At 35.7% G+C, this 27,061-nt stretch overlaps 3 protein-coding genes across 4 annotated transcripts; 1 reads left to right on the top strand and 2 right to left on the bottom strand.

Moving 5' to 3' along the window:
• The first annotated feature begins 202 nt into the window (after positions 1–202).
• LOC120329293 (uncharacterized) lies at positions 203–10,586 on the top strand. The gene is made up of 4 exons (XM_039395872.1): positions 203–970; positions 7,565–7,715; positions 9,598–9,749; positions 10,433–10,586. The coding sequence occupies exons 1-4, from the start codon at positions 286–288 to the stop codon at positions 10,513–10,515; spliced, it is 1,071 nt and encodes a 356-aa protein (XP_039251806.1). The 5' UTR covers positions 203–285; the 3' UTR covers positions 10,516–10,586.
• A 6-nt stretch (positions 10,587–10,592) lies between these two features.
• On the bottom strand, positions 10,593–19,597 carry LOC120329292 (GPI-anchor transamidase component PIGT-like). Of its 2 annotated transcripts, none has more exons than XM_039395870.2 (12): positions 19,414–19,597; positions 18,973–19,150; positions 18,687–18,814; positions 16,286–16,386; positions 16,104–16,193; positions 14,602–14,686; positions 14,443–14,531; positions 13,458–13,575; positions 12,888–13,088; positions 12,397–12,562; positions 11,631–11,819; positions 10,593–11,260 (listed from the first exon to the last, which is right to left on the bottom strand). In XM_039395870.2, the coding sequence occupies exons 1-12, from the start codon at positions 19,595–19,597 to the stop codon at positions 11,128–11,130; spliced, it is 1,662 nt and encodes a 553-aa protein (XP_039251804.2). In that variant the 3' UTR covers positions 10,593–11,127. The 2 variants fall into 2 exon arrangements, with proteins under 2 accessions (XP_039251804.2, XP_077974442.1); XM_078118316.1 differs by having other exon boundaries at positions 13,458–13,485.
• A 24-nt stretch (positions 19,598–19,621) lies between these two features.
• On the bottom strand, positions 19,622–21,613 carry LOC120329294 (gamma-secretase subunit Aph-1b-like). The gene has a single exon (XM_039395873.2). The coding sequence runs from the start codon at positions 21,552–21,554 to the stop codon at positions 20,826–20,828; it is 729 nt and encodes a 242-aa protein (XP_039251807.1). The 5' UTR covers positions 21,555–21,613; the 3' UTR covers positions 19,622–20,825.
• Positions 21,614–27,061: the final 5,448 nt, after the last annotated feature.

Here is a 27,061-nt window from a genome sequence, read left to right as displayed (position 1 = left end):
TTCGGTCAGAATTTGTTCTTACGAGTAAGTGTTATAAATATAGTATATAAGTATGAGCGTAATGATTAATATATAATATTTCAGAATAATATAACAAAAAAAAAATTCACTAAAACGATAATAAACCGTTCATAGTTCGACCATACCGTACCATATTCGTGTTTCAGCTAATTTCAATTTTTCTTGTTAGATTATAAAAATTAAGCCTAAATAAGGTAGAATTCGTATTGGTATTGAATTAGCTCGATATTTGAAAGGTGTACAATTATACCAGCACATCGAATAATGGATGATTTGAGTAAAGTTCCGCCGCCGCAGTGTGATATTTATATATCTCAAGGTATCGGAAAATTCCAGTCTATAAAGTGCGATGTTATCCAGATGGACAACGTGCACAGTCACCTTCTGGTTTCTTCAAATAAATTCGGGAAATTCATACAATGCGACCTGACTGAAAACCAAGCGTATCAGAATCGATCAAACAACCACAACTTCAAAAATGAGTCAACTTCAAATCGTGTGAATATGTACAAAAAATATAGAAATGAACTTAATATTATACTACAAAGAAAAGCACAAAATTCATCTCTGAAAAGGAGTGCAATATCTGTTAACCCTCTGCAGTACGAAGGACACTCCGCAGACCTTAGTCCCGTTCTATTAACGTCCAATGGAAAATGTTCACGTAAAGATTATGAAATTCAACTAAAGCCAACTATAACCTGCCAACCTCTATCGATATCTCATGCTACGTCTAATAATTGTCCACCCAAACATCGCCACAATAACTCGTTCACCAGCGCAAAAATGAGATATAATCCAAGTTATAGGAAATCACCAGTTGAACGAAAGCAATCTTTTGATCACGAATCAGACGGTGGAACAAAATATTATATTCTATGTCCAACGTGTTTCGGAGATCAGGATAAAGAAAATAGCGATTTTACATCTGACGAGGATGACGAAGAAGGTATGTTAGGATTTTACTAGACGTGTAGGATTATAGTTATGGGCGTAATGTGTATTTTTGTTGTAATATTTTCCTTGATTCTTCAATAGACCCTTACGGATTCTTTCACCATCAAGTTCATACATCTGAAACAAATATCTGGTTACCTATTCCGATACCCGAAATGACTTGTTTTGAATCATTTTTTTTCGGTAATTTTTGTATATAATATTTATTCAAATACCCCTTGCAACGCCGTGAAACCACGCCAAAACGTTGCGTTCTGAGAGCTACACACGCTGCCGGATTGATAATTTCAATAATGTAAGTAAAAATTCTTGCTTAGACTTTTACTTTTATCGGATACATTCATCGCCAAGTGTGTACCTATACTCCAAAGTCATAAGATTTTACCAGGAATGTTTATCCGAGATATCAGAGAGACGTTTTGAATAAGAACAATCATGAAACATATAGCTCACGAGCCTAATGCAATCCAAAAGCATTTGAATCAAAGGCAGCCTTCGGTGAAACAAGTGCGTTACGATAATGAAAAAGATACATACCTAGATCGACGGCAACCTACCGATTCAGATGATGCGACCCCCTAGCCTGGGCTATGCTAATTGTAACCCCCTCTGATACAATGCCGTAACAACTAATCTGTTACGACGTCATCTTAGGGATTTCGAGTTTATGTATCACTATTTTTTTTTCATAAAATAAAGGCAATATTACGTTTGAAACTGTTCGGATAATATAAATTAGGATACTTTGTTCTTGGGGTTAAAGGGGTATCAGTATCAGTAGTTTATTTTTACACATGTCGAGAATACACATTGTATAAATAGAACGAAAAAAAAAGAAAAAAAGCATTTCAATGTGAAGGGAGACGCGATAAACCAGTAGGCCTAATGGTGTTCGAGCAGCGTCACCTGTAAGGAAGTCCAACATTAAATTTTAATAAGGAAAAAAAAGTAGAACATAAAATACTAGGACAATACGGAAATAAAATACATTCAGGCGACCCGAATATCCGAGTCTCGTTCATAACGAAGGAAGCAAGTGACTGCATTCACGACAAGCGGGGTAACCACGTTAATCGCCTTTTATTAGATACCGGTAATAAACGGACTAAACGAGTATAGTATTTCAATGTAATACAAACTCATTTATTCGGTCGTATTTAAATTGTCGCAAGGTGGTTTCGTCGAAGAGTGGTTCATGTAATGGCTTAGCGGTTGCGTCTTACTGCGCCAACCACGTTAGCGGACGTATTGAACTACAGCTTGAGAAGGCGTGGACATCGATATTTGTGGCGTTTTGAAGGGTTTGTTGAGAATAATAAGCGCTAAGTTTTTACTTCCATTTTTCTTTAACCTATTCAATCAAATAATTTACAATCAAATACCACATCCATTTTAAACAAAACAGGCAAAAAACAACTTGATTCAAAACAAGTGTTTTAGAACAATTATCTTTGAACAAATCCTTACTGCCACCCCTCCGGGATGCAACAAATTGAACAGGCTATTTGACAGACGTAGAGTTTCCCATATTTCTACAGTAGCTTCTCACATATATATCAGTATATTTCGGTATAGGTGCCACAGAACGGCAATCTGGGCAATTCTCTGTTAATGTGGACTCACCACTCTCTCCGCCATGGCCAGCTCAGCAGATGACTTGATCTGCATTATCTAAAATAAATATTTTTTTATGGCACATGTAGCCGTATTATTGAAATAGCATTAGGCCTATACTGTTAAATTTACTTGGTTGTGTGCAGCGCCGGATTAACCATTAAACAATATAAGCACGTGCTTAGGGCACCAATCAAAGAGGGGCACCACAGAAATTTTAGAGCATAATTTTATATAGTTTATCGGTGTTAATTAAAATATTACGAGTTCACCAGACGACTCAAACTTTAAAATGTTCGCTTATTTTTCGTCTTCGAATATATATCATATTAACTTTCCTTATTAGAAATAAACACTGAAACCTTTTTTTTTGACACGAAATGGGCCTATGAGTCGTTTTCTTAAATAGTTGTTGTTTTTTCTTTCTAGTATTCTCCTTGTTGCTGCATTTTTGTTTCAAAAAATTTCTTTTTCTCTTCAACAATTGGACCATGAAACTATTTACACTATGTGGCGGTTCCACGATCGCATTTCAACGATGATAGTGGTCAGCGAAGTCGGGAGTTTTTTGATAAGGTAGACCAGGGTGGTCCAAACCCTATCAGGCTGATACTCTCCGTGCGGGTCACCGAACAATTTTAGCGTATATTTATATCTAATGGAGGAACGTTTTTGAGTTTTTTTTTAGTTATTCCAACCGGGGTTGGGATCCCGAGACTCAAACCCCTTTTCTAACGCTTTGTGCCTTTATTTTAGTAAAAACACTCCTCTGTTTTTAAGCGTCGGACATGTGACAGTAGAGACGAGACGCAGAGCCGACTTCACGCCGCGCAATCCATTTTTTTTAGCTAGATCCCGAAATACCAACTTAGACGGACTTGGTTGGTATTTGACGATGACACTAAGCTCGCTCACGCTGAAAGTTTTTAAATTACTCAATATATATAACAATTCGTAATAAAATGAGTGTCCCAAGAAAGGTGACATATGGAAAAACACGGCGGAAACGTATTTCCTTGCCTATCACACAGTTTAAGTAATATCTGTCACGAAAGAATATAATTTGAAGCGACATTAAAGGCGAGATGCGCAAAATACAACGGTAATTATCGGGAATTAACTTTAAAATAACTGAAGGCTTCATATATCTTCTTTAAAAGAACGCCACCCATGCAACATAATAATAGTCGGATTAGAACGGTAAACTCTCGTTGTTTATTAAATTTAAGTGAGTAAACTCGCGATATTTCGATCACTTCTGGGTTTTCTCCGACTTGCGGCCGCGATACCTCCTTAAAAGTTTTTGCGGTCCTTCAACCTAGCAACCTTGAACCACCCATAGGTAGACTACTAGGTACCGGTAAAATTTTAAACTACAGTTCAGAATTGTATCCTTTGGTATTTCGATTCACGTTGAGACTGGAGACATGAATCTTTATTGTCACACTCCCCCTGGATTAGAGCTTAACCGATATATCGGCCCGATATTGCGTGTTTGCCGATATATCATATCGGCAGTAAACGGCCTATATATATCGGCTATATATATATAACAATTAAAAAAAAACTAAAATGTTTGTAAAAGTTGTTTTATTTACTGTTGGTTGTGATTATTTTTAATGGATAATACACTTATGTGGTTTTTGTTTTTATAATTAAATTACACATGAGGGGGCACCATATAGTCTTCAGTGCCTAGGACACCAGAGGAGCTTAATCCGCCTCTGAGTATGTGTAACATGTATATATATTGATTGCATGGACCCATCCATACAACTGTATTTTAAAATTCACCGATGTATTATGGGGTGAGATTACGCGTAAATAAATTTGTGAACTAATTAAAAAATCATAGGACACTTTCCCGTATTTAGTGGCTTTTCTATCGCTATCTTTCCTGTCAATTACGATTACAAGCAGACATGCATAATATACATAATTTTTATTGTCTTTATACACACCATGGTAGTGTTTCAACATTCATCATCTATGAATTGAATTTTACCTATTTCACCTCTCAGACTGACTAGGAAATTATATTTAACAAGCAAGACGAAACCTTGGATTGTATGTGCTTTGTGATGTAGCCTAATATATGTAAAACATATATTTGAGTCTGCTCCAATACGATTGTGATATCTGACTCAGTAGCAATCATCAATTCTATTAACTGCCATTACAGGCAGGCTTGCCTGATTTCTTGTCATTATTCTCCTAGTAACGTTGTTGTAACATCTATCATATACCACGGTCACTAACTGTTTTTTTCTTCTTCTTGGATCATTGAATTGACTTTATATCTTTTTTTATCTATGTACCCTTGTTCATCTTATATTTTATTTGAAGTAGCCAGTTTTGGCACGAAGATGAATATTACTTTCATTTTGTTGAATTCCGTATTCCTATTATTCATGTGTCTTCTGATTTCTAGTATGATAACAGGTCCATGTAGTATTTCTTCCTATCGTGAGGGTAAAATTATTTGTTACTAGTCCGTCCGGCTGTGTGTATGCTCAACAAGTGGTAGTTCCTTAAAATCTTGAGGATCAGTTGCACTATAAGTTTATAACCAGGTAAAGTTTTTACGCTGTGATACTTCCCACCTATACAATTACTAATGAGCAACACTTCGATACCAAATATATAAAAATAAAATCAATAAGGTTTTTGTTAAAAAAACAAGCGACTTAAGTAGATTTTCAGTCAACCCAGTTTTGGGTCGCGACCCATAGCTTGGGAAAAGCTGTTCTGACTATATCTCTTTTTTTTCGAGTCGCTCCTTCTACTTACGTTAACATCTCTAAAGCTCAGTCAGTACGAACAAAATTGAATGATTGGCCGCATGCGTAATTTGACTCAGATCTAATTTAATAACTCAAAAGAAAAGAAACTTAACATGAGGGGTTAATTTTGTCTTCTTTACTTGGAAATTGTACGGGGGAGCAACTTCGTATTATTCACTTAGAGTCCAGGGGTCGGCAACCTTTTGTTGCTCGCGCGACAAAATAAGGGTTGCAAGTCATTGGCGGGCCACACATATTTTTAGGAAGTTAAAATCAAACGGATGATACTTTTTATAATAAAAATGAAAAAAAGGATACATTTCTCAAATATAATATATATTTATTTCCTCATTGCGTTGCATTTTCGGCGCCATTGAACCCTTTGCACTTAGCATCAACTTTTCTGCGTTTTGTTGCCATTTGTCTAATAATCATCTAATTATAGGTTCATTAAACGAGTAATTGTGTATTTTATATTTGCTAGATTATAATATAATTTAGTCTGCACTAGGGATGGCGCAATCGACTCCGGATTCGATTCCAGAATCGATTTTTTGTGGAATCGAGTAGAATCGATTCCGGTGCATTGGAATCGATTCCTAGGGTTAAAATTTGAATTGCAAACAATGCATAACGTTTTGTGACAAGTTCTTCGCATATATGTATAAACTGATATGTGGAATTGCTACAACGCCGAAAACTAATTATATTTCTACAATGTCCTTCACGCTCGTTTGCGCAAGTTGAAGGTACATGCCACTTTCAGACCATTTCCGTATATTTTTTCTTATTTATTGCGTTCATTATTCCTATTTACTTGGAGCAAGGGGCATCATGAATAGTAAAAAACACTTGTTGCAGTTTGAAGTAGAAAATTTTACACCTCAGAGATGGAACATTCTGCAGTCCAACAGACCAAAATAGCAAAAGAACTCTTCCATAGAAATAATTAAGCATGTATTGAAAATCTGATCAGTGAGGGTATGGCTAGCTCTGAAGTGACTCGCGGTGACATTGATGAATTGACCAGAGAGGTGGAGGCTTCAGCTGAGATATCAAAATATTTGAATGACAGAACTCTTGTCATATCTGCGACCCACAAAAATGTTGCAATGTTGGCAACAAAACAAAAACGAATCCAAACATCGTAGTTGGTATCCAAAACTACCTCTGTATCCCAGCAACATCCGCATTTAGATCAGAGGAGCTTTCCGTATCCAAATTTCGATCGAGCTTACAGGAAGACATGTGAACGAATTGAACTTTTTGCTATGACATAAACTATTTGACACAAAGTGGACATTCGAATCGTTTTGTTATTATATTTTTCGTTAAAATTCATTTTTTTGTTCTTGGTATTAAAAAATATCTTTTATCATTATCTACTGCACCAATTGCTAGGAAATTTGCAGTGGTTCTCAAACCCATACTATTTAGTTTAGGCTTTCGTGTCTATATATTTGAACATCGCTCACTTGTTTGATTTGTTAGTATTGTTTAAGCGGGTATGTTTTCTCGGTAAGTTATGTCAAGGAATCGAGAATCGAAATGGAAAATTTAGGAATCGGATAAGAATCGAATACTTGTAAGTACTCATAGCCTACTTAGCATCTTTGGTCTGCACGCGTCTCACAATGAATTTTGCAACGTGAAAAATATAATCGTCACAACAGCTGTTTTGTTACTATAATTCAGTGAAGCGTCGCGGGCTAGATTATGTTACTCGGCGGGCCAGATCCGGCCCGCGGGCCGTAGGTTGCCGACCCCTGACTTAGACATCGCAACTCTATGGCTTGAATTTTCTGCTATCACGATGACGTATCGTTGCCAAAAATGAGTGATATTGGCATATTATATTTTAGCCTGTTCCTGGTTTGGGTGGTTTCATGAAAGCGTTTTAGAATACTAGCTGTGCTCGCACAAAATGAACCGAAGTAATAATAGGAACGGGCTATATATATATGCCAATCAAACTTACTTCAAAATCTTGTTCACCCTCAAATATACTACTCGAGCAAGCTTAGTCATTACCCATTTCTGACGCATTGAATAATAATATAAAGATAATACAATATATATAAATTATATGTATGTCTATTTCTATCATAATCTTGTTTCACGCTGTTGTTAAATTTATAATGACCTCGATATTTCTACTGAATTTTGAACGTTTTATTTTCACACTGGAGGGAGCGACACAGACGACGAACAAGATGATATAGCATCTGGAGAATTTGAATTCACGCGAGATTGTGACGAAATATCCTTAGAAAATGACAGCACTGGAAGTGATGATTCAGACGAAAACTCTGGGAATAACGGTGGTGAATCTGAAAACAGGTGAATTTCCACTACTTGTATATATAGAAATATATATTATTTCATAGCCGAATAATATATATATTGCATCAAATGTTTTGGAATTCAAGATTGTACTTTGGAATGGAAACTGTACTGAAATAGGAAAATATATATATATATACTTTGAGAGGGTAGAAGCAGAATATTATCGTTAGGTGCTAAACACTTTTTTTCTCCAACTTACGGTCAGCCATTTTTGGAATAAAGTGTTTCAATTTATTTAAAGACTAAAATAATTTCGTAGATCTTGACTGTCGAGGCAACAATTCGTAAGTAGTTTATGTGGAGTTTAACGAGATCATCAATACTGATCTTGTAGCCTATACTATAACTGAAGTTTGCCTAGCCTACTTTCAAATTTACAAAACCAACATGCCACTCGATCTTATAACGTGTTTTTGCGATAGTCAAACAAATACGTCAATAGTCTTATACAATACAGCAAAACTCTAAAGGCCTATTAAACTACGTTGCCTTCCTCATTAAATTTTGAAGGATTATTTGTTAAGGCCTAAGGGCAAGATCGGTTAAAAAATTAATCGCGATTCTCCAATAGAATTAATGATGTCTAACCATCATCAACCTTTGTTTGAAGTCATTTTCTATTAACTTAATAACGCAAATGTAGCCTACTCTCTTCCATTTGCGAATATGATTCTGCTCCGTTTATATTATCGTTAACTTTCTTTACGTTTGTAACAACTACAAAATAAATTTCGATTAAATAACATGGTACTCCCGTAGTATGTGCACTAGGTTCGGGTTATTATGCCATAATTTTATTCCGATTTTCCTTATTTTAGTTCTATTACAAGTTCGGGGGCTGTCTGTTTAGCCAAGTAAATATCTCCCTGCCAATAGGTTTCAGTTCCTTTACACAACTTGTTGTAAAATGGGCGAACAAAGTTAGTTACTTCCATATATTGGTACACATACTTCTGGAGCGCCAATAATAATTTATATAATGCTGAAATGAAGATTCAATATATATAGAGGAAAAAATACAATCAATGGATGTATCAAATACCCAATCTATTAGGACCAAGAAATTTTATTTCTGTTATTTAGAACTACGCTAGTACACATATATTAGGTACATATTAATCATTTATTACATTAATTTCCTTCCGCGAACAGCGTCCAACGTAAATAGGGATTCTTAGAAAATTGACTTAAATTCATCGGAAGGATGAACGCTAGTTGAAGGCGCTTCAGTCTACTCTTTGCTAAAAGGAGCAATGATTAAACGAAAAACATCACAGAACTATGTTTTAATGGGGAATAATGCAATTATGTTATTATTTAATTATATCATATCGGAATTTGAAGAAGCGGTATAAGGACATCTTTGTAAAACTTCGTACATTTACCCTTTAGAGAAACCATTGAGACCAATAAAACTGCAGCCTTTATGAAGCACTCTCTGATTGCTACGAATTGGGAAAATCCGTAAAATAGAATATAAACTAAGAGACACTTTTGGTCGATATTGTGACAACACCACTGCGCAGTGCGATCGCCACATGCTATCTGAATTATTATTTTTTTTTTAATAAAACCAAGTTTTCTAGATTGCTTAGATATTGTAAAACTCACATCATAGTGTTGGAGAATTACGAAATTTTAACGCAACAAAAATATCCGTGGGGCAGAGATCTGAAGGAGCAAATGTATGTGCATGAAAACACATACGAGTAGGCCTAGGCCCTATAGCCTACATATATATCTATGGGTGTAGATGTCCATGTAAGCAAATATCCATGGGTGCAAATGTACGTAGGTACAATTTGTAAATAGACAAGTACTGAATTTCGTTTCCTGGACAATTTAGACCATGCAAATATTTGATTTTATAATTCAGCTCCTTATACGAACATGAAATAATGATACAAGAATTGGATACATTAGACATGGGATGTATGGAAGATGAAGACGATTTCAGTTTTGATCAACACGGAAGTATAAATTTCCGAGTAAATGACTGCGGCACTGATTCAGATGAATATATTGCAGGTACCGACTTGGAAATCATATATATTCAAACTATTACTGAATACGAATACATTTGGAACAGGTCGTAGAGCTTATTGCGCAGAATAAAATATTGAAAGAGAACTAGAGGAAAAATCAATACCAAGTCATAAATTCATATACCTTTTCTAAAAATCACCGCATAACTGTATTCTCGTGCACCAATATATCAACATTCAACATTTAGAAAGTCAATAAAAGTACTGCTGTGGCCCACTGATGCATTTATCCCTATAGAATGAACATACGCACATTGGCAAACATATAAATTGATTCAACTGTACCCACGATTTCGAACTCCATTAAACGGCCTTAATTTTATCTAACAACTTACGGTAAGTGAAAATCAATGAACAGTTTCAAATGCTACCTATTTCTTCACATCTCATCGTAAAGTCCAGCTCTCCAACTAATAGATAGCCAAAAATAAAAATTTGTATACATCTAATCACTACATTTCATATAAGAGCGAATATGGAGAGTATGGTCGCAGTATTTCGTTGTCACAAATACGGATAACAACGATTCAAATCGCTCATCAATCCGAATTGTAATTTATGTGAAAGCAACGGTTACCTTTCATAAAAAAAGATTACCAACTCAACCACGTTGCTTTATGAATAATGTTATATAATAAATTGCAAACCTTTATATCTCATTCTCAGATACAGATGAAGACCCATATTCATACCACAGAGGAGATGATCTTGATATCGTGTACCGATGTAATCCTATGGATGACTTTTGATCTACTATCAGATTATTGAACTATTATTGTCGCTTATATGCTCGAGAAACACGCGGAGTTTGAAGTGATGACACGAATACGAGTAACAACTTTAATCAGAAAATATTTCGAGAGTTCCAGTGTTTGTGCATAGGAATTGATCAAAAAATGTGAAGAAAAAATTTAGAGACAATATTTTGAACATAGAGCACTTCATATTGAGATAGAAAATATAAACAGATGTGAATGGGGCGATCACGAGGCATGATACGGTAAAAAATCCAAAAGAGATGAATTCCGACATTGCAAAATGTGTCAATAACTCATAGACCCACTCACAACTCTTTTGCATAATTCAAACTTCTTATATACATGCACTAAACATTCGTAAAATCTTGAGAAAAATCTGTATTCCCAAAACGGTTTGCTATAAAAACATTTTGCGATCACATCTGAAGTTAAACTGGTAATAAAACAACTGGAAGGAAGTGAAATATAACAATTCCTCCACCACTGTCTGCTAATATATATAATTCATTCATGAAGAATAGAGACAAACTTGTCCTGTTATGTCAACGTCACATGTCTGATTCATTCAAGTCTGCTTTCACCATCCAATATCAGAAAACCCGTTCAACTATCTTTGTTTCCTGGTTCTATCAGTTTATCTCTTTTCACTAAGCCTATTAATTTTTTCAGGAAGCTCATTAATTTATTGACAAAACTTTCTGCTTTTGGTTCATCAGAATCGAAAGCCTGATATCTCCTGTAATAAATAGGAATGGTGGCATGTAAATAAGTCATATTTAGGTATGGATTGTGAATAAAAGCAGGAAAAAATCGTAGGATTCAAGGCTTCCATCCAGTTCGAAAGTTTAAACAAAGTGATATAACAAGCACTTTAAAAGAAGTGAAGAACATGAAACTATAAAAGAAAACATGAAAGGAAATTCTGTTCATGGGGAGATAAATCCCCAGTCGCAAGAAAACTAGACACTTGTTCACACCAAGCAACCAAACAAAATAAATTGGGAGTCCTGATCTAGAGTTCCACATTAAACCCATCTCCATCAAAGGTCACGATAAGTAGCTTACACAATACCAGCAAATGATATCATTTAAATTCGAAACCTCACCTTGTAGTTAAATTGTGCAGAGATCCAAACGCAATTGCAAGCACTGTGCATGCGAGACAAATTACATTGTAAGGCATTGAAAAATCTGGAACCGGCACAAAAACCTGTAGTGCTTCAGAATAAATATGATGAACATTGTCAGATCCCATTATCTCAATGTCTTTTTCTCTCACTGACACAACAGTAGAACTGAAATCCAACGCATTTTATTAAAAAAGTACCAAATGGTAGATGGCATTTATAAAATGATTCTTTGAACAGTTGAAAAACATCTTGTGGTGGTTTGTATCATTTCAATCTGTATGTTTTGCAGGTTTAAACATGTTCGTGTATAAATTGTGTGCTGGAATTTTCGAAGTTATGTCACTAGACCAGAGAATCAAAAAGTTTGAATTTTAAACTACACACTGAGTCGAACTTTTCACCAGTTTCTTGCAATACACAGTATTGAGTGAGTTGTTGTGTTTATTTAAAATACACCTGCACAATCACAGTGACAGATGCAAATAAAAAGCTACATTTACTGACAAATTTCCCAATCCCCTTGTTCGTAAGCAATCTTGCGTCTTTACATAATATAGCTCAAGAAAGACCGACTTTTGTCTATATATGAAATCACATAGTCTCATAGAGAATAAATTCATCATATATGATTGTAATGTAGTTGAAGATTGAGATAGTTCAAGCATTTACAACGTGCTCTTGACACAAGGTTCATGGATGGAAATCGAAATTTAAAAAATAATTGAAATTATCAAAAAATTACCCTATATAAAATCCATGATTAGCATCAGGTGGGTGTTCTGTCCATGTTAAAAAGCCTCTATTAAACTGCAATGCTATCTTGATTGTTGAGGAAGGAGATATATTCAACATGTATTCAAGAAAATGAGGTGATTGACGAATTTTTGCAGGGCGAAATGTCACCCGTTCTGAATAAAATATTTATTAATTCAAAGACTTTGAACACTGAACAGTCAAGGTCAGTATGGGCAATAAAGATGACATACAGAGTGCAGAAACTGTTGAATAAAATAAACCGTTCGAGAGCTTTATCAGCAACAATCCTAATTATTATCTTACATTGTCATGCTAGTACATACATGTTAGTTGATCTAATTGAACAGCTTAGTCTAATAACATTTTATACCGTAGATATATTTATTCTAAACCAGAACATAATAATGATTATGACATCTGCCAAGCCAGTGACCAAGTGATTTGCTTTGCCTCAGACTGTTCAGAAAAAACTAGTACTTGGCAGCAAAATCTTTCCATCTTGATCTGTAATTTGTAGAGTGTGAAGATAAACTTGCAAAAACCAGGGAACAGTTTGCATAACTAGGACAGATATGTTTCTCGCTGCTGAATTCGACAACCTGCATCTCACTCCACCTTCCTGTTGTCCAATACCAGCAAGATGACAATGAACGACAAGGATGGGGGTTGTTTTTTCATCTAAATAGAAAAATTATAAGACAATAAATAGTATTTCGACCAATATTCAGAACATTTAAAACTAGGTCAAACAAGAAAGACTTCTTAAAAAGTAAAAAAGATAATGTATGGAGATACCTTTCATTATGACAGTCTGGAACTCGGGCCACATGCAGTATTCGTGAAATGAATATAAATATATGACACATAACATTGCTTCATACATTCTCAAACATAAAATTTGATGCATAAATGTTGGTCAAATTTGAAAAAGTACACGATTCTCAACTAAATTAACGAGCAAACGGTTTGGCAGTCGACTGTCAAAATAGCTTCGAATTATCGTAAATTCAAAGTTTCAAGAAAATAGTTACCAACAACTTTCCTCACCTCCGTCAAAATTAATGTTCCACTGCACCTGTATATCACGGAGTGCTTTAAGATCAAATAAATCATAGACAGAAAAACCATTTTCTTTTATACTTGGCCTTGGATAAAGTGAAACATGCTAAAACAGAATGTAACAAAGATGAGCTACTGCTTCCTTATCAGGTTCATGAGAGAGTACTATTAACAATAATTAGAATAGCATCTACAGTCCATAAATTTTGACAACTATTGGCGATTAACTCTCTATCAAAGAATAAGAACATTCGTTCAGTGGGTGAACCAGCAGTGCCACTACTGTGACATGATAACGAATTACGAGCTAGCTTAGTGACCTAAGTCATAATGGTGATGTATAAAGTACAAGTGAAAAAGTAGTTGATATAGCTGATTGTGGATAAGTTGCTTTCTGCAAATTTTTTCTCTTAAATTCAGTTTAATTCAAAATTTTCTGAAGTGTTAATAATTAGGCATGAGTGATTTAATCTATTTTTTTTTTTCTAAATACAATTTTGAATTATGTATGGTGATTATACAGCCTTGTTGATATGAATATACTATAATAAACAACTTAATCAATCAACATACATTCTTTCAGTTTCAATGCAACCATTTTTTTGGTAAGCACTATGAAATTGTAAAAAAAGTATTACAGCGCCTTGACAAACAGCTAAGAAGCACCAGTTTTAAAAAAGAAACATTGGTTGATAGAGCGATGTAATTTAACTCAAATTACTCTAATTTAATCGATTTGTTAGAATTATTGAATAAATAGCAATCTCACTTAACTTGATAACTTGCAGTAATCAATAATTTGATTATCACCATATTGAAAATAGGCACAAGACATACAAATTGCAATAAATCATAAGCAAACCGAATTTCAGGGTGGAGGGAGACACGGAAACCAATACTGGGTATCGAGCAGCAGCACCCATGCAGCAGAGTCTTAATTTAGCTAGAGAAAAGCATCAACAAGATTCCATACCTCTGGTACTGAAAGTCTTATGTCGCTTCTATGAGCCAGAGGACAAGGTCCTTTAATCTTTTTGTTCAATATAGTAGAAACACTAAAACCTAAAAAGAATAATGCAATTTAATATCTGGAAAATTGCCCACTGCTACAGCCCATAATTAAATTTATCACCTGGTTTTTCACTGGTGGATTTTCTCAAGTCAAACATAGTGGATACCGATTGATGAAGCTGAATAGCAGGATTGTCACAATTTTTCTAAAAATTAGATATTAATGTTTACAAAAGAAGTATCATCATCAGGTAGTAAGCAAAAATTAAATTGTCAAAGTATCCTAGAATAAAGACATTCTGTTTTGACTAAACTATTATTCTGAATAATTCCCAAAAATTTCTTTATTTCATATAAAATTTTGCAGAAGTTCAAAAGGAGGGCAAAAATAGGATTTATATTTAGCCTGAAAAATGGATATATAATTCAAAGTTCGGACTTCAGCATCTCAACATGTTACAAGACAATATTTATTGTATTATAAATTGTTGATGGCATGGTAGACTAGTGTATAATTAGTAGAAATTAGATATGCTCTTGTACACCACTTACTTGAATCTTACCTTAAAAACTAATACATCTGTGCCAACAAACATGCTGATGAACAAACGAAAGACCTAACATTATGTTAAACTTGGATGATATGAACACTGGACATACCGGGTATGATAAAATACATAAATTATGTTTCACATTGCTAATTGCTGAATATTTCCGAATACTAATGATATATAGAGCATTTTAATGTGATACAAGGAAATGGTTGAATTTTTCGCATGTGCCTTGTGAAGGAAAACAATTGGCTCTAATCACTATACATTGTATCTAAATTACATGTTTCATAGTCCTTAAGCAAATCTTTATATCATATCATTTTGAATCTAAATAATCTAGGATTCATATCTTTCAATTCTGTATGTGAAATTCTTCACAGCTGAAACCTATGAAGTGAATCATTTGATAATTGGGGCCAAAATTATTCATCCACATTATGGATAAACCATATCAACTGTACTAAGCTAAAGCTAGCCAATCTGAACAAACTATGACATAAGCTTAAGTTCATGACCAACTTTAAAATTTGTCATCGCTACGTAAGCTTATTTTCATTTAGAAATATTTATCAAGGTAGTATATATCTACGAAGTCTTCTTAGCCCAGACTTTATTTCACGCCTGGGGAGCCAAAAGCCTGAAGCCCTAACCTTTTGGTAGAGATGGAGATGGATCCGTAACCAGAGCTACCAGAAATTTAAGTGGCTCCAGTTTCTAAACATCTAATTATTTTTTCTATGCTAAAATTGTTTCTTGAATTTAACGTAAAATTAATTTAAAGTTTCAAGCTGAATTTGAATATTTAGAATTTATATTTTGAAATTTGAAACCCACAGATTTCAGTTCAGCCTCCGCAAAAATGAATCTGGGCCAACGTTTAATAATGAGGTAAAGGATTTAGCTCCCGAACTAGAGCCATAATTTGATATTACCGTAGCTCCAGAACTGTATGCATTGAGGGTTTCAAATCAGATCCCCAGCCCTTCTTCATATCCAGCATGTTGTCTGATAACTGAACATATCATTTAACTTGAAAAAACATGATCACATGATCAAAATGCATTCATACCTCAAAGCATTTCTGCTTATAATTCAAACCAAGAGACAAATATTGACTGTGATGAAGAGCAGCAGGATTTAACAAACTGGATATTCCTGACTGTAACATAAATAGGAACATGAATGAAAGATATTACAAACACTATTCCTAAAGATATAATAAGTTTAAGGTAGGAAGACCAACAAACTCACATTTGAACCACAAGGTAACATCTTAAGCCATGGAGTTAAGTTTTCTGTGCATAAAGTTTCTCGTGAAAGTACAGCATATCGCAACAACGAAGAGGAAGCATCTGTAAAATTAATAACAAATTGTTCAATTATCCCCATGATGCCACATGTCCAATGATGCAAAAATGATATTTAATTTGGAAAGTTGCTCAACTCTATGATCTGCCAGGGATGGACGAGTCCGGCATTACAGGGATTCGACAAATCCGAGTAATAGGTTAAAGACTCGAATCGAATCCTCCGAGTCTGTGACGTCACAATGTAAAAGCAGCAAAACACGTTTTTGACCATGCTACTGCATCGTGCGCTCACAAACATACGCCGAAGCTCATATTTTTTGCCTAATGGTTCCGCAGATAGCTGTTGAATCATTTTAAAAATATATTTTTCCTCTTTTTTGACGGCCATAATACAAACGTAATCGTGGGTCAATGTGCGCCTTGCCTGTGAACTGAATTTCCAGCCCACCACCTTGCGTCAATTCTCGGCGGCTATTCAGAAATTCTTACATATCAGTATGAAAGACAAAAAGCATTTGACTACAATGCTTTCCCATAATTCCCATTTTTTCTGGGACGGCTGTTGTTTTTTTCATTAGAGATTATCCACTGAGGCAAATAGTCTTTACTGAAGTGCCAATGAGCACCAGAAGAAGTGTTATAAGGAAGTTTTCAAAACAACATTTTTACAAACAGAAAAAATTTCACATATAAACATCTAGAACAATTTTATGATTGGTAGGCATGCGATCTATATACAATGAAATGAAACAATAGCATATGAACCTAATGTTGCTACAAAGTACAAATCCTTTACTCAACATACAAGTTATAGCGGCTCATATAGATTCTACTCAGTATTAGAGTTGTACCGATGTATCGGGTATCGGCAATATCGGTCATTTTTTGGTATCGGCCATGTATCGGTATCGGTTAGATTAAGGCTGATATTTCCGATATATTTACCTTTTTGATTTGGTCCAGAATGTTTTAAAAGATAAGTTGGAATACTACTTTTCAATTTATTTTTTGTCTGGAGAGATCGTGAGCTATGAGCCATACATGTCCCCACCCCCGCGAGGGAATAGGATTCACCTGTTTTTAGCTATTCATCAGCCAAACTAGCTCAACTAATTTGGCTATTTTTGCTGTCAAATTTTTATATTGACATTTTTGATATTACATAGTAATTATGAAGAAATATATCAACACAGCACATAACAAAAAGCAAGTAGGCGCCCAGTTTTAAATCATACAGTGGAATTGGGGTCCTGAATAACGGCTCATGCACTTTTGGCACGGATATAAATTCTGACTGTTTGTCGTCAATTACGACTATCATTTATTATCATTTTAGTCCGTCGACATCGATAAACTAAATTCCGACACAATTATCAGTCTACGCAGGTATTAATTTTAATTTTGTTTAATTACACAATTTCTTTATAGATATTTTGACATGACCGCCTAGAGTTAGACTAGATTGTCTCAAAATATATGATAGCAATTGTGAAATATTATAAAATAGTAAAGTAAAAAAACCTCCTCGACGGTTATGGGTAGGCCTTCTTCTTGTCGGTGCTGATTGATATTCTTTCATGTTGGCTTTGTTTTATTGCGGCGATGATTACGATTAACCACAAAATAAAATATTTGTAAAATGCTTTTAATTTGAACGTAGGACAGCGGCGCTAGAATGCGTGGGCGATATTCTTTTAAACATAAATAACGATATTCGAAAGTCGCGATATTAACAATAAATTCGAATTGGACATCCCGGCTCAAGATTTTTCTAATTGAACACCGAGATTACTATCGTGTATCTTAATCAGTTAAAGCATCTGGATGCCAAACATCAATTTCATATTATGTGATAGATCTCTTTTTCGATCTGAAATAATGTGTGCTATGAACAACGCTCAAAGACCATTGTTTTAACCTGTCTGCCCAGCACACCTAATTAATAAATAATTACATAGTATCGGTATCCGAATATCGGTAGTATCGGCCTTTTTGTAGTATCGGCGTATCGGTATCGGTATCAGCGTTTTTAGCTGGTATCGGATCGGTATCCGTATCGGCGAAAAAAGTGGTATCGGTACATCTCTACTCAGTATACCCCATCCCCCTATGAAATATACTATCCAGCAAATCGAACTATGACAAATCTTATAATTACAGTAAAAAGGCCACTTTCATTCATGAAAATGAATCCAAACAATACCAAATGTTGGTTCAACCTTCCACTTAACTCATTACACTTAGTATTGGTAAAAAAATATTTAAAAATATTAAAAAACGGGTAGCCTATTGGAAAAACATTACTCTGAAACAAGACATTCCTTGCAAATTACCATATTTACCTTGTATAGCACCTTGTGGTCGAAACGACAATGTTGGTGTTACTGTTTCTGTTTTGCCAATGAAATTGAGAGAAGCGCACAATAATCCTGACAAAGCATTTGTGAATCCTTTCCAAGAAGCCTCAACACTGAAAAGCATAATGATGATAATTCAATTAAATCCAAATAATATCTTTCCAAATATAAATGGTCTATAATAAATTTAAACGTTTGCTAAATAGCTGAAATGACATTTAAGTCTCAGGAGTTACATATTGTAACTTACGAATCTAGGATGCATACATACCTTTCAATTTCGGGTTGAAACCATACCCAGAGTTGGGCACCAGGGGGTGCTGGATAATAAGGATGCCCCCATCTTTCGTATCTCCAAAGACCTTGTGTCATGGACAAGTGAAACTCTGCAATCCCATATTTTCGAATAAGTTCACCGATAACTCGTGGAAAGAGACTGTAATGGTGATCTGCAGATGTAGTAAAATAAATTCTGATTCAAACATTTTCCTACAATATTGAATTCAGAAATAGTATAGAACAGATTTAGAGGTGGATGAAATGCCATGGAAGATCATATATTGGCTATTGGCGACTTCAACAACATATGACAATACAATATATCAAAGTTATTATAAAGTCGCATGTGCAGCATAGGTATGAAAAGTTCAAAACAATCACTTAAGACTTTTCATTTAGCCATAACATAATACCAAATTTTAAAAATGCTCACTTTTTAAGGATTTTAAATCTTCTGAAACAGTAGAAAAATTGAACACGGCATATAATTGATCATCATTAGGTGGCTTTAATACTAAAGTTTCTTCATATAAATCAGATGCTTCACCGAAATTGAATAGACATGTTACAACTAAAATATACCATATCGATCGGAGCATCACTACAGCCGATCTCATGTTTGCATTATATAACTGCCTGAACTTGATACAAAACGAAAATATATATCAAAAAACATGTCTGATTTTAGTACCAATCAGTCTCAACCACAAGTTGGGATCATATCAGAATAATTTCATGTAAACCTGAAACGTTCAGATATAATATAAAAATGTTGATTCTTCGCATACGCTTTTGTTAATAGTTCATGTGGAGTCAAACATGAAAAAGTTACTTGTGGCTACATATAAGCAATTCAGAATATTTCAGTCAAAATAATATTGTCAAAATTTTGAAATTCAATTAATCTGGGACATCTCCCGTCTGGCATCAAACAATACAATTTTATTTACGATAAATACAAAGACACTGATACATTTACAATTTTTCCTTTTACAAATTTTAATCTAGCACTGTAGTGAAAGATTTCTTACTATTTCCTAGCTGAATAACTGTGAATAAAATGGAATGGGATTTAGTCAATTTAGGAATTCTAGAATAGTGAAGTATTCACTATTTCCCATCCCTGTTTATAGCTTAGCAAAAATAATTAAATGACACCATACACATTCTTGAAAACATGCAACACTTGCAAAATTAAATGTTGAAAAGGCCACATATCTGAACGTTCCACTTCCAAGTAAGGCTTTGAAAGAAAGTATACAATGAAACATGTCAAAAACAATGATTCATATAACTATACTTAAACTACATGAGATTATCGCAAGCCTATGGATTCGAAGATAATTATGATAATTCAAATTTCAAAATGATCTGAATAATTGCAAAAAGAAAATCACCAATTTAAGCATTATTGAAATGATAAACAAATGGGGTAGTTATATAAAATATATAAACATAACAAGTAATAAGTATTCAAAAACCAAGTATTACAGTTATTACATTTCAAAACAGTCGAAGAATGACCCGAAATAACTAAAATATAACATTGGAAACTGAATACTTGCATGTTATCAAGTTATGGGAACTGCCATTGATCCCAAAATCGAGAACCACTGCTTTACACAAGCATTATTATTATACTGTACATGTAACATCAGTTAATTGAAAACTGGACCACAGATTTCAGACTACAAGGCATTTTTAACTACCGGTACCTCCTTCACATGAATATCTGTTATGTTTTATTGTTATACTTCACACCAAGGATCGCTATTTAGTATGGAAATATAGATTCCGATTCTGTATAAAAAATACAAACAATTAATTTTAAAACTATAATACTCATCAACAACAACTGTTAAATAAAGCAACAATATTTTTCATTGACCCACCAGCAATTTTATAAGACCATATCATCATTGAAAAGGCAATAACATAAGAAAACACTGTGGAAATAAGATACAGAGATCCCCTTGTATTCAGTAACGTAAGACCTGACAAAAGTAAATGTGTTGAAATTACAGACAACATGGACATATATTTTTTCTTTTGCATTCCATCAAAAAACACGACAGTCCAGAATGTATTAAGCAGTATGAAGGCGTTTGTCAAAAATGCTGAGACCAGAAAAAAGCTGGCTGCATTCCCTTGGATTCCAACATTTCCTGGGCCATGGGATTGTGAAAGAAGATTTAGAATTGAAAAGCATCCACTCATAAGCCCAAATCCGAGTCCAATTACATATGGAAGTTTGTATTTTTCTATGGATATTCGTTCCTCCTCACTGAGTACATGCTGCAATCCGGATTCAGCTTTCTTCATAATTTTGCAGATGGCAAAACGAAAAACTTCTTGCAAGATGACACTTACGAAGAGCCCAAATGCGAGATCATCCTTCAATGGCACAACTGCAAGCCAAACAAGCGATGATACGAATAATGAAAGTAACCAAAAAAATGCTCCCACGACCAGCAATATAATCCGAAGTGGGAATCTGACAATTGTAAACAGGATCATAGCTGTGACAGGACTAAACGCAATAAAAAGACAACCAGTAAATACCATGGCTGTCATTTTTCAGTTTAAGTTTAGTGAATATTCCTATCTGAAAAAATGAAATATACAACATTTATACGAATTTAATGCACAAGTTTAATACGTGTACCATCTGAAAATCCATGTCATCAAAAGCATTTTAGGGTCTGTTATACAGTGTGGCTCCGTATTACTGCATAGCACCATGGCCTGGCTCCGATTTCTCCGTGGCCCGGCCTCAATTTCTCTGTGGCCCGGCCCCAATTTCTCCGTGGCCTGGCCCCAATTTCTCCGTGGCCTGGCCCCATTTCAGTGGCCTGGCCCCAAAAAAGTGACCACTCCCTCTCCTGTTATAGGCGCCATTTCCGACACACAATTTGTTGCTCAATTTGATAAAATGTTTTACGTTAATATATACATATTTATTATAGGCATCGCTTCTTTCATATGTGCAAATTCATTTGAGAACAAATGAAACTCAAAACCCCATTACAGTATTAATAAACTGCAGCCAAGACAAAAATCAAATTTCAGAGTTACCTGATTTTATCCTACCCTACAGCCCTATGCCATTGCCCCTCTGATTACCATGTATGGGTTCGCAGGTTCGAATCCTATGCGTGATTAAATATGTGCGAGCATATTGCTGGACTTCTCGTTGCCGTTGGAGGTTCATGTAACCGCTGCCAGGTTACCGCCTTACTGGTACGGCTTCCTCCACCATCAAGTCCAGGCATCTGAAAACAAATAACTACTGAACTGGCTAAATAATCCCATACCCGACAAGGACTGGTAAACCGACGAGAGGCCGTGATTCGGCGATGTGGCGCATTGCGCTAAGCGTTAGGACTGTAGGAATACACTCGTCACAGCATCTCTGATTAGTGATTACCCTGCGTGGATTCGCAGGTCTGCAGGTTTGAATCCCAGGAATAGGCCTTGTATATTTAATATTTTAACCCAATTCAAAATAAATAATGATGCGCGTCTTACTGTCCTACGATTGTTTAAGTAACCTGTTTCGGTTTTTGGAAAATATGTACAGCAGAAACGTATAAAAATCCCTCTGAAGCATTAACTTCAAATGATCTTCGATATCTACTGTGATGTAATATAAATTATAATGACCTATTTTCCTTTTTGTTTTGTTTATTTTTATTAAACTCCATATTTAGATATATTTTTTGGAGGTTTTGTTTTACAATCTAGATGATTTTAGATGTTTTTGGTCAGACAAAAGTTACGGTCCTGGTGAGGAGTCTAGCAATCCTCTCGCACATACAGACATAACTATCCCTGCATGGGATTCTGTATTCAGCTATTGCATTCAGTAAATCTGTCTTCTGGTCTTCCTGTTTTTTGTACTAAAGGAGGTGGAGGAAGCCGTAACCTACCAGCGGTTACTGGGTTACGTGAACCACTTACCACCATACAGCCATACGGCTGCGAGGAGTCCAGCAATCCTCTCGCACATAATCATCCCCGCATAGGATTCGAACCCACGCAAGGTAATCAGAGATAGTAGCAAGCGTATTCCTAACGCTCAGCACGATGCGCCACACCGCTGAGCCAGCGCCATATCCCTGTATCCAGCTACATACGCTACATTCAGACAATGTTGTTTCTGTGTTATTATTCCACTTTCAGACTTTACTAGATTGAAGTTTTGTAGACTAGACTACTGTCAGACTGTAGCTGACTTTTTGCTGCTTTGCATCGCCGATAACTGGATAATGTTTTAGGAATAGCTGTGTTTTATGACAGCTGACAGAATGAATGTCGTATGTCTGTAAGTTGCTGACAGAAAACAAAGACAAGCTTTTAAAAACTGTCAAATTTTCAGGTACTGTCTGACTGTAGTCTCTGTTTCAGCTGTTTATGTGAACTACTGCTGTACTGAAGATACAAATTTGGCATAGCCTACGGTCAGACAGTGAACTTTATACCGTACTGCCGTACAGTTACTGCATACTGAGTTAGGCTATCGCTCTCTCCAGTTTTGTGATTAAAAATTCCTTTGGATTTCATATCAGGCATATGATTTAATTTTTATCAACCTTACATCTAATTACAGAATTATAAAAATTATTCGTTTAACAATTACGGTACCGTATACCGTACAAATCGCTTTTTTATTTCCCACTTGTTATATGTATAGTAGTAGTAGTAGGCTAGTTATAGGTGAGTAAACACGTACCGGTACCGGTACCACTTCCTCTTGCAAGTGCAGTTTCAAGTATTTTGTGGCGTCTACAGCTGCCGCAAAACCATGGCGGGATTTCCAAACCATGGCCACTAAGACCAAACCCACGGCGACTGACTTTTTAGCTGCCACAAACCAATAGCGAGCTGCCGTGGTTACGGCAGCAAATCGAATACCACCAATTTTACTGCCGTAACCACGGCAGGTCGGCTGTAATAGCAGGGCTGCCCCTAATCTGCTGATGGTGATAAATATTTGGTGAGTTGGAATGTTTTTCTTATGGATACAGTTTGGATGGATTTGGGGTTAGGGTTAGGGTTTAAGTAGATATAATTTCGCATGATAAACTAAAATATGGTACATGAATTTGTAAATATACCGGTAATAGCGCCATAAAACCATGGCAGGAGACGGCGTGGTACGTTCGTGGCAGGAGCTGCCATGAAGTGGTAAGAACTGCGCCTCTCCTCTTGGCAAAACCTTCCATCTTATATTTTGTACGTTATAAACCTTATCTAAGGTTTTGTTTGCTCCCCTGATTTCATAATCAGTTTTTATTTATTTGTTTTTATCTGTCAAATGTATTGTTATGCTGATTATGGAGTCGAAATAAACTTATATACTTATATGTAGAACGTTGTTCTAGCTATAAATAAAAAACATCTAAGGTACAGTGGTGGTGTCAGCCCCAACGGCCGGCAACCAACTTGCCTAATGTTAAACAAGTTCATGGACGCCATCTTGTGCCATATTTGGGAACGCGAAACAATGGAGTCTTATGGAAAATTTTCGTCGTGTTGTTGTACCGAATGGAATAGGTCCGCTGTTATAAGAACTAGAATGAAACCGAATGGTGGATTTTGACCTTTAAGATATATGCTATCTATATATATAACGCAATTAAGAATAAAAAACTATCTAATGCGGTAAATTTGGCCCCAAACACAGCGTAGAACCATTTTTGGTCATTTTTTTGAAGATTTTATAGTAATACGCCAATTTGAGGCTGTAAAATGTCCCCGCAACAATCCTTACAATGTCATTTGTTCTCCTAGCGCAGCTTGGAGCTGAGTAGTAGGGCATTATGGAGCTTGACAGACGAAAAATGTTAACCAGAAAATAGAAACCGCCATTGAAACAAAGTTGGGTCGGCCGGTAATTTCGACGAATAAATTCAACTTTTCATCTGTGACGTCATAAGGGACGCCATTGTCAAATGGTTAATTATGACGATTAAAATGGCCAATTTACTTCGGAAGCAACTGGGAACCGGTATACTTGTCTTCAAAGACAATTTAATGCAGGACTTCTACCATGTGATACCATAAATGTGATTTCACTGACTGTTGTTAGGTTTTGTTTGTTCGCTTATATAAAACTCATTGCAAAAAAGGTATTATATTGAAATGTATCAATACGTACGGTATGTTTCACGGGAAGTCGCAACTTGAGCATATTTCTGGAGGGTGTCACAATACAATGAAGTTCGAAAACCACTGAGTCCTAGTCGATAGAAAGAAATCTACTTTTTAAATGGTCAATAATCTATATGTAGCAGCTATTTTAAATGAAAACGTGCTATTAAATTGGTATCATATTTAATCATATTATTTATATATTTCGGTATTCATATTTTGTATATTAAAAAAATCTCGTTATTCTCTACATCCCCCAAAAATGAGCCCCAGTGTTCGAAAGAAAATTGAAGACAATGTCTTATTTTCGGGAACACACGGTATGCTGATGTATATTCACTCGGAATCGTGAAATTATCGTTTTACACTATTTTCAATAATTGTATTTCAAATCAAGAGTGAAAAAGTGCAATAGATACAGTACTTTGTGTAAAATTGGTGTTCTCTTCGCGGCCCCTAGAATTCGTTTCGCGGCCCCTTCTAGGGCCGCGGCCCTTAGTTTGGGAAGCCCTGGTTTAATGTACTATAAATGGCCTATACTAATAAATACTAATTTGGCCAACATGAAAGAATATAAGCGTTATTTATAAGTAAATGATTATCGGTTTTCATATTTTTGTAAATTTTAAAATTCGTAATTCTCTACTTGATAATCTTGTTTTTGATAAATGAAGATATAATACATCCCCTGAAAATAAGCCCTAGTTCTATTTTTCGAAAGAAAATTGAAATAAGACCCAGTCACATTTTCGAGGAAACACGGTATTATTTATTCTAGTTATCGCCTTCACTTTATTGGGGAGGGGAAAAGCACCCTCTTTTGTAACAGTATGTCCCAGGAACTCTAATTCGCTTAAACCGAATTTACATTTGGCAGGATTGATAAGGTTTATAACGTACAAAATATAAGATGGAAGGTTTTGCCAAGAGGAAGTGGTACCGGTACCGGTACGTGGCTTTTTAGCCTTTGGAAAAGATTTCGAAGTCCTTTTTGTGTTGATCTTTAGACGTACTGGCGATAAGGATGTCGTCAAGATAGACAAATACGAAAGGCAAACCTCGACAGATGGTATCCATTAAACGCTGGAATACATAGGCGGCGTTTTTAAGCCCAAACGGCATGCGAAGAAATTCAAATAGGCCAAATGGTGTGATAATGGCAGTTTTGGGGATATCTTGTTCATGAATAGGTATTTGATGATAACCGCGAACAAGATCCACTTTAGAGAAAATTGTCCTTCCCGCAAGACGGGCCGTAAAATCTTGTATGTTTGGGACTGGGTAGCGGTCAGGCACGGTCATATCATTGAGACGTCTGTAGTCTCCACATGGGCGCCACCCGCCGTCCTGTTTAGGTACAATGTGAAGCGCAGACGCCCAGGGGCTATTTGAGGGTCGGATGATTCCGAGTTCAATCATGTTATCAAACTCTGCCTTTGCCGCGGCTATCTTATCGGGGTGCAATCTTCGAGCCTTTGCGTGCACCGGGGGGCCTTCTGTAACAATATGATGCTTTACCCCGTGTGCAGTGGTCGGGTTGCTGAATGTGGGGCGCGTTAAATCAGGAAATTCGTTCAGGCAATTTTGGCAAAATCGTTTTCGGCTACGTAGTGAAGGCAAGGCGGGGTGCCAGTAATCGTTCTGGTTGGAATACAAGCGTATGTGCTTGCCTCGATAAGTCGTTTGCCCCTGATGTCAACCAAAAGTCCGTGAGAGCGCAAAAAATCTCCCCCGATAATTGCCCGTGAAAAATTGGCTAATGTGAAGTTCCAGGTAAAATTTCTAACGCATATAGTCAAAGGCACTTTTCGTGTGCCATATGTCGTAATTGAGGTGCCATTAGCTGCCAAAAGTGCTTGTCCTGGTCGCCCGTAACGACGGTCATGACCGGTGGCAGGCAGCACGCTGACTTGTGCACCCGTATCAAC

Source organism: Styela clava, chromosome 12, assembly GCF_964204865.1.
Source record: "Styela clava chromosome 12, kaStyClav1.hap1.2, whole genome shotgun sequence".
NCBI classification, from domain to species: domain Eukaryota; kingdom Metazoa; phylum Chordata; class Ascidiacea; order Stolidobranchia; family Styelidae; genus Styela; species Styela clava.
The sequence above is the reverse complement of the archived record's forward strand: the minus strand, read 5'-3'. Positions and strand labels throughout refer to the sequence as shown.